The following is an 18,922-nucleotide window of genomic DNA, read 5'->3' as shown; positions in this document are numbered from 1 at the left end:
GTTCCTTTTGTCAGCGTGGGCATCTCTCAGTCACCTGCTCCTACCTCTGCAGAGCAGAAGCACAAAGAGACTCGGAGAAATTAGGACATGCAGCAAAGACAGGAGGCCGTTTTCTCCCAGCACACAGTGTTGGTGCTACCAACCCAGTATCCTGGCTATGGCCAAAACCTGACTTGTTGAAATTTTATTTGACCAAAAATAAGAACCTCTTCAAATAGGAAACACTTTGTTTGTCTCTTTCACGACCCTCCCCCAAGCCCTTACAATACCTGTGTTCCTCTCTTTAACCCCAAAAGTTCTCTTACATGTCCCTTGCTTTGATTACAAGCTATGTGAACTTGTAGTCAGCCTCCTGTAGCTCCAACGGGTACTACATTGAGTGTCCACATTAGTCATATGGGGACAAGAAGGTTTCAAAATGCTGGTACCAAGCCCCACTTTAACTGTGAGCATATTGTTGGATCTGCACGGGGCATTATGGCGGGCAGCATGTCTTTAAGAGTCAGCCCACTCAGAATTGAACTGACTATAGCCTGTTTGCTCACCTATAAAATGAACAAGATAAAAACCAACCCTATAAGTTTATTTGGTTTTTTGGAGTCTTGCTTGTTTGGTTGGTTGAAATTTTTTTGTTCTTTTTTTTTTGTTGTTGTTTTGTTTTTTGGATTTTGTTGTTGTTTTGGTATTTTTTTAGAGTATCATGAACTAATAAAAACCAACAATAATAGTGCAGAACTTAACTTCAGAACCATGGGCAGAACATTAAGGTCAAACGCATTACCCTCAGAGTCACACAGGAGGCACATTATGGGGGTAAGGACTCACTGATAAGATATGAGGGTCCATCAGAGAAAACTGGGGCACAGGTCGGAAGTCACACTACGTATGTTGGACGTAGGTACTGAGATTAGTCAGCTCAACTAGTTCCCACTGGCAGAAAGGCATCCAGGAGGGGATCAAGCAGACAGAGCCATTAGGAGGGTGGCCCAGCCCACTCTGGCCTATTGCAGCCTTGACAATACTGAATTCACAATGCCTTGGACCAGGCTTCCGGGAAGCAAGAACCCACAGCTTCTCCGGAGGTCACAGCAGTCACTTGGCAGCCCAGAGCTGAGCCGCTTTACAGGCTTTGTGGCCTTGACATTGTGTTCTGGCTCCAGCTTCATTACCTGTGCGATTCAGTGATGAGGGTTCACACTTGCTGTTCCCTCTACCTGGAATTCTCCACTCTGGCCTTATACCCATCAATCAACAACACTTCGTCCCAATGACACCTCCTCAGGAAAGTCTCCCCCTGCCCATCCCAGACTACTCTCCAAGCCAGAGCAGAGCAAATACTTTCCACAAGTGATAAGCAATGAATATTTTCAGCTTTTTTTTTGGGGGGGGGGAGGTGCTGTCTCTGTCTTCACTACAGACATTCACTAGAGTACCAGATCAGCCATGGAAAATACACCAGCAAGCAGGCAGAACTCGGTTTCTACAAAACTTTGTAAAAAAAATGGGGTGGGCCTGGCTTTGGCTGAAGGGCCATCCTGTGCTGGGCTCAGCTCCCTATGTAACACCTCCATTGAACGTATCTCTGTTGGCAATGGCATTTCTCACTTGTCTCTTTCCTTCTCATTCGTTGTCAGTCTCTCTCCACTCTGAGCCTGCTGTATTCGGTCACCACTGCAGCCCCACCTCTCTGGCTATCTGGTTCATCCCACCATCTAGAGCAGGAGCTGGTCACTATGTTTGGCATATCTGTCTCCAAGAAATAAATCACTGACTGCTTTTTAGATCAGAGAGGTTTAGTAGAAAGCAGATGCTGAAAATTAAGAGTTGAGGGACTGGGGAGGTGGCTGAGTCTGTAGCACACCGGTCATCAAGGACAGAGACCTGAGTGTGCATTCTCAGCACCCACATAAAAAGCCAGGTGTGGAGACATGTACCTGTGACCCCAGTGCTGGGTGCTGAGCGTGCAGATGCCTAGAGCTCACCACAAATCACCTAACTGAACAGATGGGCTGTGGATTCAGTAAGAGGCCTGTCTCAAAAATAAAAAATAATAAGGTATAGGCTGTGGAGATGGCTCAGTGTGTAAAGGCATTTGCCCTACGTGATGGAAGGAAACCTTCACACACATGTGCATATGCACAATTATGTGCATGTGTGTGCAAACACACACACACACACACACACACACACACACACAGGGAGGAAGAGAGAGACAGAAAGACAGACAGACAGAGAGAGAAAGAACCCATAAATAAGAATAATATATAAATATTTAAAGAATGTCTTGCTGAATCAGCGTCTGGACCACTGACAGTGCTTCACAAGCATGTGTCAGTTAGTCAGTGTGCCATGGCCTGCACACAGGAAACCGTCAAGTGAACTCAGTGAACTGATGCCCAGCGTGCATTACTGCACTGGTTCACGGTAAGTAGACACCTGCTTGATGACCCTCAACACATCTCCGTCCCCTTTGGCTTTCAGAGGAGGCTTTGAAGCTGCACAACGGGCCACCTCGCAGTGCCTACATGGAGCAGAGTTTCCAGAGCCTGAACCCGGTCCTCAGCCTGCACATCAATCCCGCCCAAGTAGAACAGGCCCGGAAGAATGCGGCCTTCACCGGGACAGCACTGGAAGCCTGGCTGGACTCGCTGGTGGGTGGGACTTGGACTGCCATGGACATCTGTGCCACAGGCCCCACTGCCTGCCCAGTCATGCAGACCTGCAGCCAAACAGCCTGGAGTTCCTTCAGCCCCGATCCCAAGTCAGAGCTAGGTGCAGTCAAACCTGATGGCCGGCTCAGGTAGCACTGGCCACATGGGACAGATACAGCCTGGCCTCTGATCTTATACGTGGGAGGGATTTCCTTTGTACAAGGACCTCTGCTGACTGTAGGACAATGAAAAGAAAGGATTTGGAGGCCAGAGAGAGGTCAGCCTGTATTTGTGAAGCTGGTCTCTGGGGTAGGTGACTCAGTCCCAGGGCCACAGTGGTCTCCCTCTACCGGTTGTTGCTCAGACTCGCAGGCTCCTGCTCCCCCTCCGATGGCCTGCACCCCTACAAGTGAGTTTTAAACTTTTATTTCGAACGGCAGAACTTTGTTTACTCGGATCAGTCGGAGGTGGAAGGGCAAGACCAGGATGGAATCCAGGCTGCTCTGGTCGAGGTTGTGTGAGGTTCCTTTTCGAAACTCACCCCGCCAGGTGGTCCTTTGCCAAGGGCATCTCTTAAGGTACCTCTTCTGAACCCAAGGGCTCTGTTTAAGCCAGTTTGACAAGCACTGCCCCGAGCAAGGGTGGGATCGACATCCCAGCCTTCCATTTGTCTCTTCATTTCTGTGGCTGGGAAACCTTGTGCCCATGCTAAAAGTAGCAAGCTGCTGGAAGCCATGCTCCTGGCCTTCCCAGCGAGGAGGAGACATGGGAGAATTCCAAGGTTCCTGTTGCCACTCAGTGAGCTGTTTTCTCTGAAAACCAGAGGTTCAGGAAAGCCTTTTGATGTGAAGCAGCCAAGGTCCCCAGACATGTGACTGCCAACTTGCCATCTGTCCAGATCAGCCTCTTCCAGGGCTGTCACAAATGGTAGCAGCGACAGGGTACAGCATACGGAGCCTGAGCTTCAGTTCTTCTATGTGCCCCTGGGCTAGGAGACAGCTTCTGTGGCCTCTTTGGTACTTGAAAGTGGGAGCCGAGCAGAACTGGGGCTCTGAGTCTTAAAGGGGATTATGTGGGCCCGAGCTTCTAGCCTGGGTGGCTGTGCGGTAACACCCCTTACGTTCTGAGGTCAGGTGCCCAATCCTTTGTGAACTGTGCACTTGGTGCTGTTGGCTGTGACCAAACTGCATGGATCAGACTTCTTTCACGCAGAAGCAAACAGTTCAGATTGGGTCCTTAATTTCATATCCTTCCTCGCCTAGAGTGCCAACAGGCTCAGTCTGACCACCCCGCATAAAAGGAAGGATGAGTATTAACAGTGGGAAGGTGGTTCAAAAATAGTGTTATTCATATTGCTTGAGTTACCAGAAACCCAAGGGTCTTCTTGTCATGTGTATTCAAGGGGCACTGAGGAAGAGTACCCCCTTCCTCCTGGAGTCCCCCCAAATGACAGAGTTCTCTAGGAAAAGTCTCACCCATTCTATGTCTCTCCCAGCATGGATAAGGTACCGAAGTCCATCTTGATGATGTAATAGTACACAGCCCCTTCCCCATCTAACATGGCAGGCACAGAGAAGGGACTCTTGATATTTATTATTTATATGTTTTAGTCAATGACTAATTAGTAGGTGCTGTTTTTGCAGCTTGTCAATTATGTTATCTTACTAACTGAAATTGCCTTTATTTACAAAAGGCTCCCTCTCCCCTCCCTTTCTCTGGTCTGCCTGCCTCTCTCTCATTCTCTTTCTATCTGTCTCTCAGTGCCCACCTTCTGGTTCTTAGAACAAAGTAGGGGTGTAGGACACCATGGCCCAGTTTCAACCAGTGCCCCCACTCTCAGGAAGTAGACCTGTTTGGATAGCTAGAACCTCCTTTTTGCTTGCACAGGATGCTGGTCTCACATGTCCCTCTAAGTTCAAAAGTGTTAAAAATGCCTGAGTTCTCCTGACTGCTAACCCGTGGACAGGATGTGATGGGCTCATGGCCTGGGGAGGGAGAAGTGTGCTAACTGTGGATCTATAGATCCACCCAGTTGCCCCCACACCAGGCTTCTTGTGACCCGTTTAACCATGAGCACCAGCTGTCACTAGCAGAGGCAGACAGGCTCCTTCCAAGAGGGATTGATCTTAAGAGGGATGGGATCAGACCCAACCAGGAGAGCTCAGGAGGTATCTACAGTCTGTGATGTGGTGCAGCCTTTGGGTAGCTTCCTCTAAAAGCCCATAGGATTTGCACTAGTTTTCAAACCCATCAGAGCCATGAGGCCAGTGTCCATTTTCTCAATGTTCCTAGACTTTGGCTTGGTCAAAGCTTCCCTGGGACTGTAGAAACTCTTTGAGTTCCTCCTTGACCCATCTTGTTCTGAAGATTTGTGTATTCTGTCCTTGGAGCCACAGACTCCAAGCCAAGGTCTGTCTAGACCCAGTGACACTCAATGACATATTTGATACTGGAACACACTTGGGAATGGCAGAGCTTCCTTATTCTGGGGATACTCTGCTCCCTCTTTACTCAGCACAACTAATTTGGGGATATTTGGTTCCTCTGCAATTTAGACCCAGAGAATAATTTTACTTGTAGGAAAAACAAACAAACAAAAACAAAACAAGTTCAGCATAATTTAAGAAAAGATGCTTTCCTATGAAAAAATGGCATAACTCCTTATTTCTTGTTCTCCTGCCTGCAAATCATATATTTGTTGGAGGCCATTGGCAAAACAACACCCTTGGGAAGTGGCTGCCCAAGAGTTTTGAAAGCATGGAACCATCATCTCTGGGAAGCTAAAGCAGTCTGCAGAAGCAAGAAGCGTGGGCTTAACTGCTGACCAGGTCCGAAGCATCTGGAAGGTTATTTCTTATAGGGAGAAGTACTTTAGATGGCACCTCTCCATGCCATTTGGTAACTACCCATTTCAAAACCAACTTTCCAGGCTGTGCAGGAAGCTCTACATCTCTGAAAAAGGAAGGAAGCAACTCCCAGTACCCTATATTGCTCTAACAGTGCATTTAGTTCCTTCTCTGTTCCCCAAGGGCTTTCTTTTCTGGTAAGGATGGGAGGGAGGCTTCTGGTTTCATTTCTCATTATTGGTTTAACTTTTTAAGCTGAGATTAGTTAGAGGGTATAAACATGGCCTCACAAATATACATACAGGCACTCATGCACACACACACACACACACACACACACACATGCTAGCACACAGGCATGCATGCACACACATGTACACACACTCCTAAGGGGTTTTTTGCTACTTTGGATGTAGCCTGGGTGTTTACAGAGCACAAGCCCTCTGGTTGTCTAGTTTTCAGGTAGATAAGAGGCTGTTGATTGAAACTGTGACCTCTTTCCCAAGACACTCCATAACAGAGACGAGCAATCAATGCCTACAAAGTATAGAGTACGAAGAAGAAACTGTTTACAACCAAGCTCATGAGGGTTCAGATCAGCAGTTCCTGATAGCATTGAGAATGGGCTGGAAATCAGTGTTAACTCGGTTAGCCCGAGCATGCACAGAAGGCTTGGGAAACCAACTGGAGAAACTACCACAGGGCCCATAAAAGTATAAAGAGGCCCAGGATACAAGCATAGACAGGTAAAACCACACGTGAAAGACAAAAAGGAGGGGTGGGGAGAGTGGTCCTCTGCTAAGAAAGGCAGCTGTGGCTCAGATCCCCGCTTTGCACAGCAAGCAAGCAAAACCCATTGCAGTTGGAGTCTTTCAGCTGAGGGAAGCCAAATACCCAGCTCCTGTTTGTTTTTTGTTTGTTGTTGTTTGTTTTGTTTAATAGGATATCTAGTTATTCATTATTGGCTACTCTTATTTTAATTTTATTTATTTATTTTTTTTAAAGATGCAGACAGAAAAGTAGTTCATAGTTGTGCTCAGGCAAGGGAAGGATTTTAAGGGTAAGGAGGGGGTTAAGAGTACAAAAAGAACAGCTCACATCGAACTGTGGAAGAGTTGAGGTTTCTGCTTAGTAGTTCCCTCCTGAGAAAGCCTGTCTTCTGCAGGACTGGCTCATCGCTACCCTGGTCTGTGCTAAAGAGAAAGAATGTGATCAGTGGTCTGGGGTCCAACCTCAGACACAAAGATGTTGTAATCTGCCCACGGCTCCACCTTCTGGCATTTTATCAAGCCAGGCCAAGATGGCAATGGTGCCATCCACAGGATGAGGCTGAGGGGTGCACTAGGACCCGCTCTGGAGTCCACATGGGGACTGTGCTGGCTTACAAGTAGTCGTCTTTGCTTCTGCCTCAGTTACCTTATTTTGCCCAAGGGTCAACCCCAGGCACTACCTCAATGTCTGCTGAGAAGTTTACCTGGGGATGGGGTAGAATGAAGGTGGTTAACCATGCTGGAGCTGAATGTACAATCTATGCAAATCTCTCTCTCTCTCTTTCTCTCTCTCTCTCTCTCTCTCTCTCTCTCTCTCTCTCTCTCTCTCTCTCTCTCTTTATCTCTATCTCTATCTCTATCTCTGTCTCTATCTCTGTCTCTCTCCCTCTTTGCCTGACCCTTCTTCCCTCTGTCTCCCTCAGTCTGGCTCTCTCTCTTTCTTCTCCTTTCTCTTACAAGTGTGTGTGTGAATGAGTGTGTGTGTGTGTGTGTGTGTGTGTGTGTGTGTGTTATTTTTTTAACCTTATGAATAAGGACACTCTTAAGACTGAGGAGGGCTGTCACCCACTTCTATCCCTTCTGTTGTCTTTGGTTCTGTTCTTGCCAAGCCCCACACAGGGAGAAAGTGGCCTCTCCTCCCCTCACTTGGCTAGGAATATTCTCACAGCTTCAGCCTGTAGACATCCCCAGGAAGCAGGCACCCCATCTCGCCTCCCAGCGCTATCTTCTCCTTTCTGCATTATTTTCCTACCTCCCACCTTCATCCCCACCCCTCCAAAAAGCCTTAGGTTTCTCCTTTTTAAAATGTGGCCTTAAAATTATTTTTGGAAAGCTGACATCCTCCCCCTCTAATTTCTCCCACCATCACAGAAGAGAGAACATCTTGAAGCCTGGGTGTGTGGCGGCCTCCTGAGCAAAGGGACTGCCAATCTGTAGTCTGCAGATGCACTAGAAATGACTTAAATGTCATCTTTAAGAAAAAAATGTTCTCATATTTTTTTCCCTATGGGCAAAATGAAGTCTTGGCTGCTCGTGCAGTTCTGAAGCACTCTCCGTGTTGCCGTGGCTGTGGCTGGTACCACCAGCAGATGTTCACTACAGCTTTCTAGTCTACCCTTCCCTCAAGACCCAGTGACTTTCGGTACTTGATTTTGGGATGAATCAGGAGTCTTTCTCAGTTTATCGAGTCATCTTTCTTCCCTGTAAAGTGACAGCATTAAGTATTTCCAGTGGATGGGTCATGTTCTTGAAGGGACCGTTCACTCTGTCCTTCAGACTCCACCTCGAACCCCCTTCCATCGCTCTAGTGCTGATGGAAGCCAAAGACAACCCCAGGGTTTTCATAGAAAGTTCGGTGGTATTGAGCGTCATTGTCTTTATCCATTGATCCTGACTTTTAAAGGAATAAGAAGAGACTCTTATGTTGTCTGTAGCATTTGTCCTGATGTTTGTTGTAGAGGCCTGGAGATAAGTTATGACTGCCTCCTTCTTTGTTTTCAAAGACATGTGCTGATATAGTTTTTAAAAATAACTATTTTGTTATAGATCATAATATGCATAAAACTGTACAGAAATATTTTGTAATGTATTGATTTTAAAAAAGAGAGAAATTGTAAATAAAAGTTTAAAAAATAAGAGAGAGTTCACATGGCACATGCTGAAAGATGTAGATATTTTGCTATTTATTTAAAGGAGTATTTTAAGAAATATTAAACTATCTGAAATTGACCAATAATCAAAGTTTTAATCACCTGAATACTTGTCACCCAGGTAGAATCCAGTTCTCACAGACAACTGTGTTACCGCCTACATCTGCCTCTTTCCTGTCTTTTGATTTAGCAAAAACAAAAAACAAAACAAACAAAAAACAAAACAAAACAAAAAAATACCAACAAAATTGTGCCTTAGCTGTATTTCTGTCTAGGGGAATTTGTTTCTGTCCAACAAAGCAACATTTTTTTTGCAGAAAACAGTGGATTATTAAATACTGTATTATACCAAAAACACCACAGGTGTACATAGATGCTTTCTGCCATACTGTGTTTTCAGATGCAGAATTTTAAAATAAAAAAAAAATGTCTCTATGAAGTCTCATTTTCTGGTTACTTTTGAGAGATGTCGGCACCTTCATACACTTTTCCATTGTCCTCCACACCCTGGGCCACGGCAACAGCTACTGTAAAATTTGCCATTTCAGCTGGAGTACTGTTGAAATTTGACACCAACTGGAAGGACCCTGAGACCATATACTTGAGCTGGGACATAAGAACACAGCTCCCCTTAAGGGCTGCTGTCACCTCTTCAGAGGATAATTACAGCATCCTCTGGAAGTGTTGCAAAGAATAGGGGTGGGGAGCTCTCTTGTAAAATAAATGTTTTTAATATCCACCTAGACTCTAGATCCTAGATGGACATGGAGCAAGCCTAGCATCTTGCCCATTTCAGCACACAGCTGGTCTACATTCACTAGATGGCCTGACCCTTCCCTGTGACCACATGGCCAACTATCAATCAATGAGATGCTTATGATAGGTCTAGCCCTGTTCCATCTAACCTCCCAGGAGCCCCAGTGGCTACACCATCTGCTACTCAGATGCTTTGATGTATCGTAATGTGGTGCAATCACCAGCTTGTCCTAGTCTTGTGTTTCTTCAGAAGTGTCATGGCAATATTAAAGATGGCAGAGCCACAACACAGGAGGAGCCCGGACCCTGGATGGACATAAAATTTCATGTAGCCCAAGTCACCTTTCTTGACAATGACAGGAAAAGAAGCCTGTGGGAGTGGGGCAGGGGTGTGTGTACATGTTCATGTGGGTATATGTGCAGGTATACATAGGAATTGACATTAGGTGTCTTCATTGACTGTTTTCCACATTTTTTGAGGCAGGATCTCTCATGGAACCTAGAGTTCATTGATTCAGTGAGGACAGTTGGTCAACGATCCATCTTGGCTTCCATCTGCCCCTAAAATATTTCAGTGCTACTAAGATGTATTTTCTGTATCGGCTAACGTTACCTCAAATCCACAAAGCACTAGTAACTGCTGTGCGCTATGAAAGCTGTTGTATCTTCTTCATTCTGGAGGTGAGTCTATAAAGAGATAAATGGCTGAAGCCACTTACAATTGTGTCCAGAACCAAGAGCAAGCCCCAGAGACCACTCCATCCATTTCTACAATGCTCGTGTGAGGATCCCTCTGACTCAACCTTCAGAGTCTTTATATAAGAACAGCATGAGATCCAAATATTAGCCACAAGAATAAAACCGGCCGGCAGTTTTCTCAGTAAACAGGCAGTGAGTAAACAACTGTACCAGCATCAGCCTCTCTGAGCTGGGTTTGGGAAAGATGGTAGGCAGCTCCACACTGGTGAAGACAAATGGACCCAGGATGCGTTTGCCAAGCGTTTTCTCCTCGTTCTTGATGCCAACTTCTTCCTTCATCCAGAGGTAACTTTTCAAAAATAGGCCTGGTGGCAAATTAAAAACAAAGTTTCAACATCTCTGTGAGAGCAGGGTCACAGGCACCATGGCTATTTATTCCACCATTTTTGGTCTTTAAGCACAGGGGGTCCAGAAAATAGACACTTTGTGACAATTTCATGAATGGACAAACAAGTGAGCCCATTTTTCTTAATTAATACTACAGACATGAGGTCATTTGTCCAAAATACCACGTTGACATTCATCATTTGATGGATGATACTTGTCAAAGCATGGGCTAATAGAAAGTAAACCTTCATTTTCACCTCTAATAATGAGGTTTCTTGGAACATGGCATTGAAGGCTGCTTGGAATGTCTTTCATACCTCATTTATTTGAGCAGAAGTTCCTTCAAATGCAGGAATGTGGTAAATACCTCAATCCTTCCTGGAACATAGAGAATAGAAGAACTTTATTTATATCTATCACACTAATAGTTGAAAGGGACTTTCTTCCTTCCTTCCTTCCTTTCTTTATCTTTTTGTTCCTTGACAGTGTTGTTTATTCACATGTGGACATAGTCAGTTTGGGTCCTTTCCACCACTCCTATCGCCCTCTATACCCCTCTTCCCTCTCCCAACTTGGCTTCTTACACTGATGTCTCTTGTCAGTGCTGAGTTCACTTCTTGTTGTTTTCATGAGCATAAGTAGAGGATTATTTACTGGTACCATTTCTTAAATAAAAGTGCCTGTCTATTAAGGTCCTAACATATAGGAGAGACTTCAATATCAGAGACTTGGAGAAATGCCCCAACTGGAACTGGATCATAAAGTTCTGTCTTAGCAGCCAATCCTTTGGCATTCCCTGGTGTAGAACAGGTAAACATGCTGGTGAACTCATTGCTTTACCGAAGCCATACTTCCAATGGGAGGGGCCATGCATCCTGTAGAGCTCTGTGACTTTTTCTGGGGATTCTTATCTGTTGTGTCTGTCTGTGTGTCTATGCATGTGTGTATGCATGTCTTTGTGTGTCTGTGTCTGCATGTGTCGGTATCTGCATGTGTCTATATGTCTGTATTTGTCTATATGTCTATGTATATGTGTGTCTGTACCTAAGAATGTGTTTGTGTGTCTGTGTCACCTCAGATAGAGAAGGCAATGGCTAACCAACAGTGATTCTACCAAACCCAGTTTGGTAAAGCAATGAGTTAACTAGGGAAGGTTCCAGGATCATGTGTGAGGGCCTACTTACAGAAGCATGGATGAGTCCCTCAGAGGATGGACGAGGGGCTGCTGGTTGGGATGGGACAGTATCTGGCCTTTTTTCACTGGTTGAGAGAACAGGCTCAGGAGTCAGGCATTCATAGTGTCATTGGTAAATTTGTTTCTCAACTCCACACGCCCGAGAAGAGTGAACCTCAACTGAGGTGTTGCCTCCATCAAATTGGCATGTGGGCATATGGGCATATGGTGAGGGCATTTTCTTGATTATGTTAATTGATATAGGAGGGCCCAGACCACTGTGGGCAGTACCATCTCCAGACATGTGGACCTAAGTTTTATAAGAAAGCTAGCTATGAATGCCAGAGGGAACAAACCAGTAAGCAAAATTCCTCCATGGTCTCTGCTTCATCTCCTGCTATGACTTCATCCCATGATGGGCTATGGCTTACTAGCCAAAGTAAACCCATTCCTTCCAAAGTGGCTTTTGGTCATGGCACTCATCACATCAACAAAGACAAACTAGGACACAGGACAGTGCTTTTACCCCCTGAGCTATCACTGGGCCTCATAGAAGCTTAATCAGTAAATAATTTATTGAGTCTTGGGCCTATGAGAAATAGCAGCATTAAGCTCTGGAGTTCAAGGCCAAGGCAACCACAGGAAGACTGAAGAAGGGTGAGTGGGCTTCAGCCCTCACAGGCCCCTTTCTTCATGATCGCTGACTCCATCTCTGGTGTCCTTTCAGACAGACTGCTGGCTCTACGGGGTATAAGAAGAAAATCCCAGAGGTTGCTGCTTCCTGCCCATCAAACTCCCTCTCAAAAGATATCAACACCCCTTGTCCTTGTTGCCCCCCCCCCAAAAAAAAGAGAGAGAGAGAGATGAATTTGACTCTGGAGCTTGCTTTGAGGTCAGGCAAACAAGAACTATGATTGGCTAAGTCTAGCTCATGTGTCCACCTCAGTGGCCTGAGGATTGGGTAGGAATTCATGATTGACAGGCCCATTCCCACAGCAGGGTTGGATCAGAAGAGAAGCAGATCCCATTAGGAAAGAAATGGCAATTGAGTGACAAAAACAACAGATGTCCATTCACTTCTACCAACTCCAGGCCCTGTGGCTCTTGACTTGCCAGTCTGATTCGTTTCTGCACCTCAATGGTCCCAGCTGGTTTTGCCCAGTTCTCCACACATCCCTAAGGAGAAAAGTCTGGGCTGATTGAAGCAAATCATTTCAATAAGTATCACATGGAGAATGCTGACGATTCCCCCACTCCCCACTTAATTAAGTGTGGAGTATTCATGCTTAGGGAATAATATGATGAATTTCTCCTTTTATCCTTATAGCCTAGACATGGGGCTCCTTTAAAAAGCCTGTGAAACTTCCTTTGGTAATGACAGAGGCCAGCTGGAACTTTGCAGCAGAAAGCAGAGATGTGTGCGTGGCCCAAGAAATAATACATCTCAACAGCCACACTTCCAACAGTGGAGCTAACCAGAAGGCCCTGATTTATCCCATTGTAGAAAGCAGGAAAGGAGGGTGGGCTTTTGGCTTTAGGACAGTTGTGAAACAGGCAAAATCTAGCAAACACTTAGGGAACACTACAAGCCTGAAACACTATGACCAATATTCCAGTACTTCCCACCAGAATAGATACACCTGACTGAGTTTTAGGACTGGCTAACTCCGAGTGTAGATGCTTGTTTATTAGTGGTGAGCTGAGTCAGCTCTGAGTTAAGTTCTCTGGGTCCTCTGTGGCAGTAATTACATGTTCCACTCTTCAGAGACATTTTAAGAGCAGTGTGACATGACCTATGTAACCAAGTGGCTGTATCCAGAAGGAGTACAATAAATGTCTTTTACCTTTGCCTTCATATTCCAAATGCATTTCTAACGGGCAGGCATGATGTCTATGTTCTCAGCATGACACGTAAGATTTGTGTTCCTGTGTTTGATGAATAAATGAGTGGATGAATGAATGAGCTGGATTGCTGCTCTATCCATCAATTCTCAGGGGCATTCTATTCAGTCTCTATAACCATCCTCTGTTCGAAATGTGGGTGCCTTGTGTTCCTGTTTATAGCAAAATGGCATTATCTTGACTCGAATGGTTAGGTTTCCTGGAGACAATACACGCATCCATGCTCCCAAACCTTAGCCTGGGCTCCCCTTCTAAATCAGCTCATTTTACAATACTCCCTTATTACGTTTGTCTATCTTTTCTCCTCAGCACTGTATAGTCCGCCTGACAGGCATTCCAACTCTATTGTTTCTTAAAAGACTTTGTGGAACTACATAGGTATCACACTGTAGAACAACAACATAGGACTAAACACTGGATATGCCCATGTCTAGCTGAGACTGGGCATGTTCAGCGTGGTATAGCCACAGACAGGACAAGTTCATTTTCAGAAGCTTCCACTGGGCTACTTCCCACTAGCCACAGCTTCTTCTCTCACACCTCTCTTTTGTCTTCTTCCCTCCACATCCCCACCCCCTTGTCACCTCTTCTTCTGCTACTGCCTCTTAGGATGCCTCCACAACATAAAAATCACCTGAGAGGGCTGTGCAAGTCCTGATGCCTGAGGTAATCTCCAGCCCAGCAGAGACTCAGTGCCTGGAACCCAGCCGTCAATCATGTTTAAAGCTGTCATGTGGACCAGGGGCAGTCGAGGCCGAGAGCCATGACACTAAACTGAACGTGCTGCCTGCCATCAGATGCGGAAGATCGTTGTTGCACCTGGTGCAGCCATTTCTCAGACAGTGAGATGAAGATGGTCACCTTGAGGACATAGTTCTTCCATGTTTATACCAGAACCTCAGGTTACTAAAACCAGAGTCAGAATAAAAAGGGAAGATCCACAGAAGTCACAGAAAACATCTCCAAGGTTCTGTGTTAACTCAACTTCCTCGGAGATGTGAAACTTGGAATGCACCAAGAATCCCAAAGAACTGTCCATATGGTTCAGAAGGGAGTCCAGGTAGGCAACACCTTGGTTGCTTCTAGAATTTTCTAGAATATAGAGTTTGCCAGGAGTTATTCAGCATGTGCAATGCTTATTTATATGGCATAAGCAGCTACCTGGAGGGACTGAGCAAACTGCCCTCTAGAGTTTGAAGGGCAGGTGGAGTTGGGTAGGGGTGAGGTGCCCACTTCCAACCCAGAAAAATTACAAAGCCTTGTCTGTCTGGAATATTATCAGCAAAATTGTCACCGGCAGCAGAGGCCTAGACTGTCACTTTCTGAGGTCACCTTCTTCTGTCTAAGCTGGTCAAAGGACCATGAGTTAGGCTCATCTTAGATGCCCACCACTCAGCTGATACTATCTCATGGTTTTGGGGTGACTTACTGACTGAAATCAGGTACTCATCTAGATTGTGAAGCTCAGCTGAGAATAACACCATGTCTACGCATATGCCTTTCTCAAAGTGTGGTCCATGGAGCACAAATCAGCCCCAAGACCTTTTGGGTCAGTGCTTCATTTTCATGATGCATACAAGTACATTATAGTTTGAAAGACACAGTCCTACCCAATTTGTGAGCCCAGACTAGATGGTTGACACACCAAATAAACTATGTTGTGCAAGGAAGTGTGGCACAGATCAAGTACTTATCTTTTAGGAACTCAAGGTGAGGGAGAGAGGCAACTGTGACAGGGTCTGTTGAGAACCAGTTCAGAGTATGTACAAGATACCTTGGGACCATGAACAAGGGGCACTGTAGAAGTTTCTAAATTTACCCATAAATAGAGCTTAATCTACTTGCTTCTTTTGTATGAGTTAAAACATATTGAAATTTAAAACGTTTTAAAGCTAGGTATGGTGGTTCATGCAATCCAGTACTTGGGAGACAGAGGCAAGAGGATGGCAAGTTCAAGGCCAACTTTCAAAAGGAATCATGAGGCAACCCTAAACTATAATTTCCCTCATACTTAGTAGATAATATACAGAAACATCAGATGAAAGGGCTGGAGAGATGGCTCAGTACTTCAGAGTACTGGCTGCTTTTTTCAAAGAACTTGGGTTCGATTCCCAGCAACCACATGGCAGCTCACAAGTGTTTATAACTCAAGTTCCAGGGGATCTGACTCCCCCACATGGACATACTTACAGGCCATGAATGCACATGAAACAGACATAAATAAATATTATTTTAAAAAAGAAATATCAAAAGAAGATACTACTTGGTGTTCTATTAGTCTCATTTGAGCAATTCTTACCAGTCGCAGCTAAAGTTGGCCTTCCTCTCAGTACAGTCCTTAGCTTGGCATGTTCAGTGCTGATTCTATGGAGCAAAAAAAAAAAAAAAAAAAAAAAAAAAAAAAAAAAAAAAAAAAAAGAGCTTGTTTAGAGAAAAAAAACGTGTGAGTTAAAAAAATGAGAAGCTAGATGAACATTTGGCCAAGAAACTAATCAAACCGTCTCCATACCTCAACAGGAATGTTCTCCCTGCAGGTGGAGACAGTGGGCATTATCCCGTCTTTCACTGACTGTCCTGGGAACAGCTTTTATGAGTGGCCTATGATACTGGTTTCCAGTTGGATAATCAGTTCCCACGAGCATTGGACTCCAACATGAATGGGCTCCTGATCTTCTTGATACTAACCTTTTTACTAACCTCAGTACTAACTTTTTATACTAGCTGACTCCATGCCAATTAACACTTATTAATTCAATTTCATGAAATTGGACAAGCAGAGCCAGAAGGTCACAGAGCAGAACAAATCTCTGCCTGCATCCCAGCATTCTGAAGGGATGAGGAGCTCTCCCTGGGACAGTTGGAAATAAAACTCAGCTCAATGTCACCTTGACCACAGACTTCTGTGTTACCACCAAAGGCTTGATAAGTAGGTGCTTGTAGATAAGCCCCATACACACATGTGAGCGCACACACACACACATACACACACACACATACACACACACACACACACACACACGTGCTCGTGTGCTCACACCGACTTGAGGTTGGAGTTTCATGGACTCTTCCCTCTGGTGAGACATGCAGGCACAAAGCACTGTTGCTCACTTCCAAGTTCAGAGGTAGTGAAGGAATCTTTGCAGGATCTTCAAGTCAGTACCAAGTCTGAGAACAACCCTGCTATCATCACCTGGCCTTAGGAGAACAGGTTCACATCACCAGGCCTTTGTCTTCTCGCTTCCCAATTAAGCATGCTCTAAAAACCAAATTTTTGGCATTTAACAAGGCATCAAGTGTAAAACCTTTCTCACAGATCCTGGCAAACATCTAATTTTCACACTGCACCATGATGTTTTATAATAAATGAAGACATTTCCACCAGCAAGTTACCATCCCAAGTCTTTACTTTCATCTCTTGATGGTAGGATCTACACTAACACTATAATGTAAGCAGCTATTTGTTAGCAGAGCTTTATTGACTACCTAAGCCATGCTAGGATTTGAGCTAGAATGTGGCTACAAGTAATCTTAGAAATAGGGACTCTGTGGACCCCCTCGAATGTTCCATCAACTAGGATGTATTATAAGGTGATGGTACAAGTCAGAATGCACAAAATAAAGCAGAGCAGCTCACCTTTCTGGTGTTTAACCTGGCCTGTTCCTTCTAGGTTAGGACTTTTCTAGTGCCTCATCCTTAGCCCTTAATCAGCACCAACTAGCACCCCTGCTCCACAGAAGTTCAAGTTCATAGGGACTTATTATACATGTATGACTGGACTGTTTTTCCTTTAGACTCAAAACTGATATTCTTTATTAACTAAAGTATTTAATTAAGAATCACTATAAAGAATAGATAATAACACCATGTCTCTTAAGTCAACTTTTAGTTCAAATGTTAACAAAAGCCAGAAAGAATAAAGATGCCAGATACGTGTACTACAAAGAGATCAAATCCAGGGTGTAGACATTAGTACAAAACAACATCTTTTGTTTTAATATCATTAAAATAATTATAAAAAGAGTTAATATCATGAAAATCAAGCAACTTATTTCACATTTCAAGAAATTCAGTAGATTAATTACAAACTGGAATATGTGAATATTGGTAAATTTTTAATTTTTAAGTACATTTGGAAAGTAGTACTAAAATGTAAGCATTTTATATTTAAATTATATAGTACATATATATATATGGTGAAAGGCAAATAAACTATACTAATGTTTTAATTTGATTTATTATAATTATTATCAAATCAGCACAATTTCATTCAGTTAACTGGATAACTTAATGCATGCCACTGAGATATTCACATACACTGTAAAGTTTCAATGGCTGAGGCCTACCCTCCTTTCTCCTGTTTCACATACTGCCTCTCCAGTTCCCACGAACGCCTTCCTAATCTGTGGGAACCCCTCGTTTGTTTTCTAGTCATTTGTTTCACTGTCTTTGTATGTGAAAGAAAAAAATATGATACTAATGTTTGTCCAATTTTATTGCTAAAACATCTGATATTTAATGGTCACCTGCCATGCCCCAAATACTAAATACTGAGTTCAAAATGGTAACAGAGCAGACAATGTCTCATTCCTTGTGGCACTGAGAGTCTCATGTAGAGGACAGCTGTACATAAAGAAAACACAGATATAAATATAAAAGCACAGCTAGAAAGCAGCAAGTGAAGGGATACTAGGTTGTGAGAACATCTGTAAGGAGGTGAGTACTGGACAGAGCCATCTTCATGAACCAAGAATGCTGAGCCTTGGATCCGATAGTAACGATACAGTTAGTGCAACCAGAAGAGAGCTTCTAGAGGCACAGTACTGGAAGCAAACCATGACAGAGGAAGCCCAGCACACAGAAGGAAAGGACTCTCAGGAACTGGACCACAGAGGGAGATTATGGGTGATGGTTTCACAATAGCAGATAGAAAGCAGACTATGGTCCCTCAGTTAGGATTCTTTTCCCCCCAGAAGAGTGAACCAACAGAGAAGGTTGTGAGAAATCAAAGACTTTCACGGGAAGAGACAATTAGAATTGTGTTTTGAGGTGCACATCAACAAAGAAGGCTGGTGAGCAAGTTTAGGTGAGCATAAAGGGAGATTGGCAGATATTGACATTGGAGCAATCACAACTCTACAGAACAGGCAAGGGGGTTTTGGCTGCACTGCTTTGAGTTACCAGTGAGTCATATTTGCTCACCCACCAAGGAAACACACACACACACAAGCAAAAACACACACACACACACACACACACACACACACACACACACACGTGCACGTGCCAGTTAATTTTAAAATATCTTGGCTAATTCAAAGGCTGGGCACGCCTAAACCTTCTCCTGCTATTCTAGGCCCAATTGGGAAGTGACCAGTGGCCATTTACCCAAAGTCTCACATGCTTGGGTGGCTTTATCTCCTGTGGCTTCTGTATCCTATTCTTCTCCCAGTCCTGGCAATTCTTTCTGTGTCCTACCTGTACAATTCTAAGTGTCCCACCCCCTGCTCAGCCATTAACCAATGGCATCTCAATGGCATCTTTATTGATAGATCAATCGGGGACAAGAACCTCAGGATCTGGACATAC

General features: G+C 44.4%; 1 protein-coding gene across 1 annotated transcript in view; it reads left to right on the top strand.

Annotated features, from left to right (window-relative positions):
- Positions 1–2,804, top strand: part of XYLT1 (xylosyltransferase 1) — a gene marked incomplete at both ends in the record, with an annotated part of 279,257 nt that extends 276,453 nt beyond the window's left edge. Inside the window, one exon of the mRNA XM_080912760.1 lies at positions 2,482–2,804. Within this exon, the coding sequence (XP_080768886.1) occupies positions 2,482–2,804 (323 nt within the window). The remainder of the gene's footprint in view (positions 1–2,481) is intronic.
- Between the last annotated feature and the right edge of the window lie 16,118 nt (positions 2,805–18,922).

The sequence above is a fragment of the Micromys minutus genome (assembly GCF_963924665.1).
Source record: "Micromys minutus genome assembly, chromosome: 2".
NCBI lineage: Eukaryota > Metazoa > Chordata > Mammalia > Rodentia > Muridae > Micromys > Micromys minutus.
Note: the sequence above shows the minus strand (reverse complement) of the source record. Positions and strands in the feature narration are given on the sequence as shown.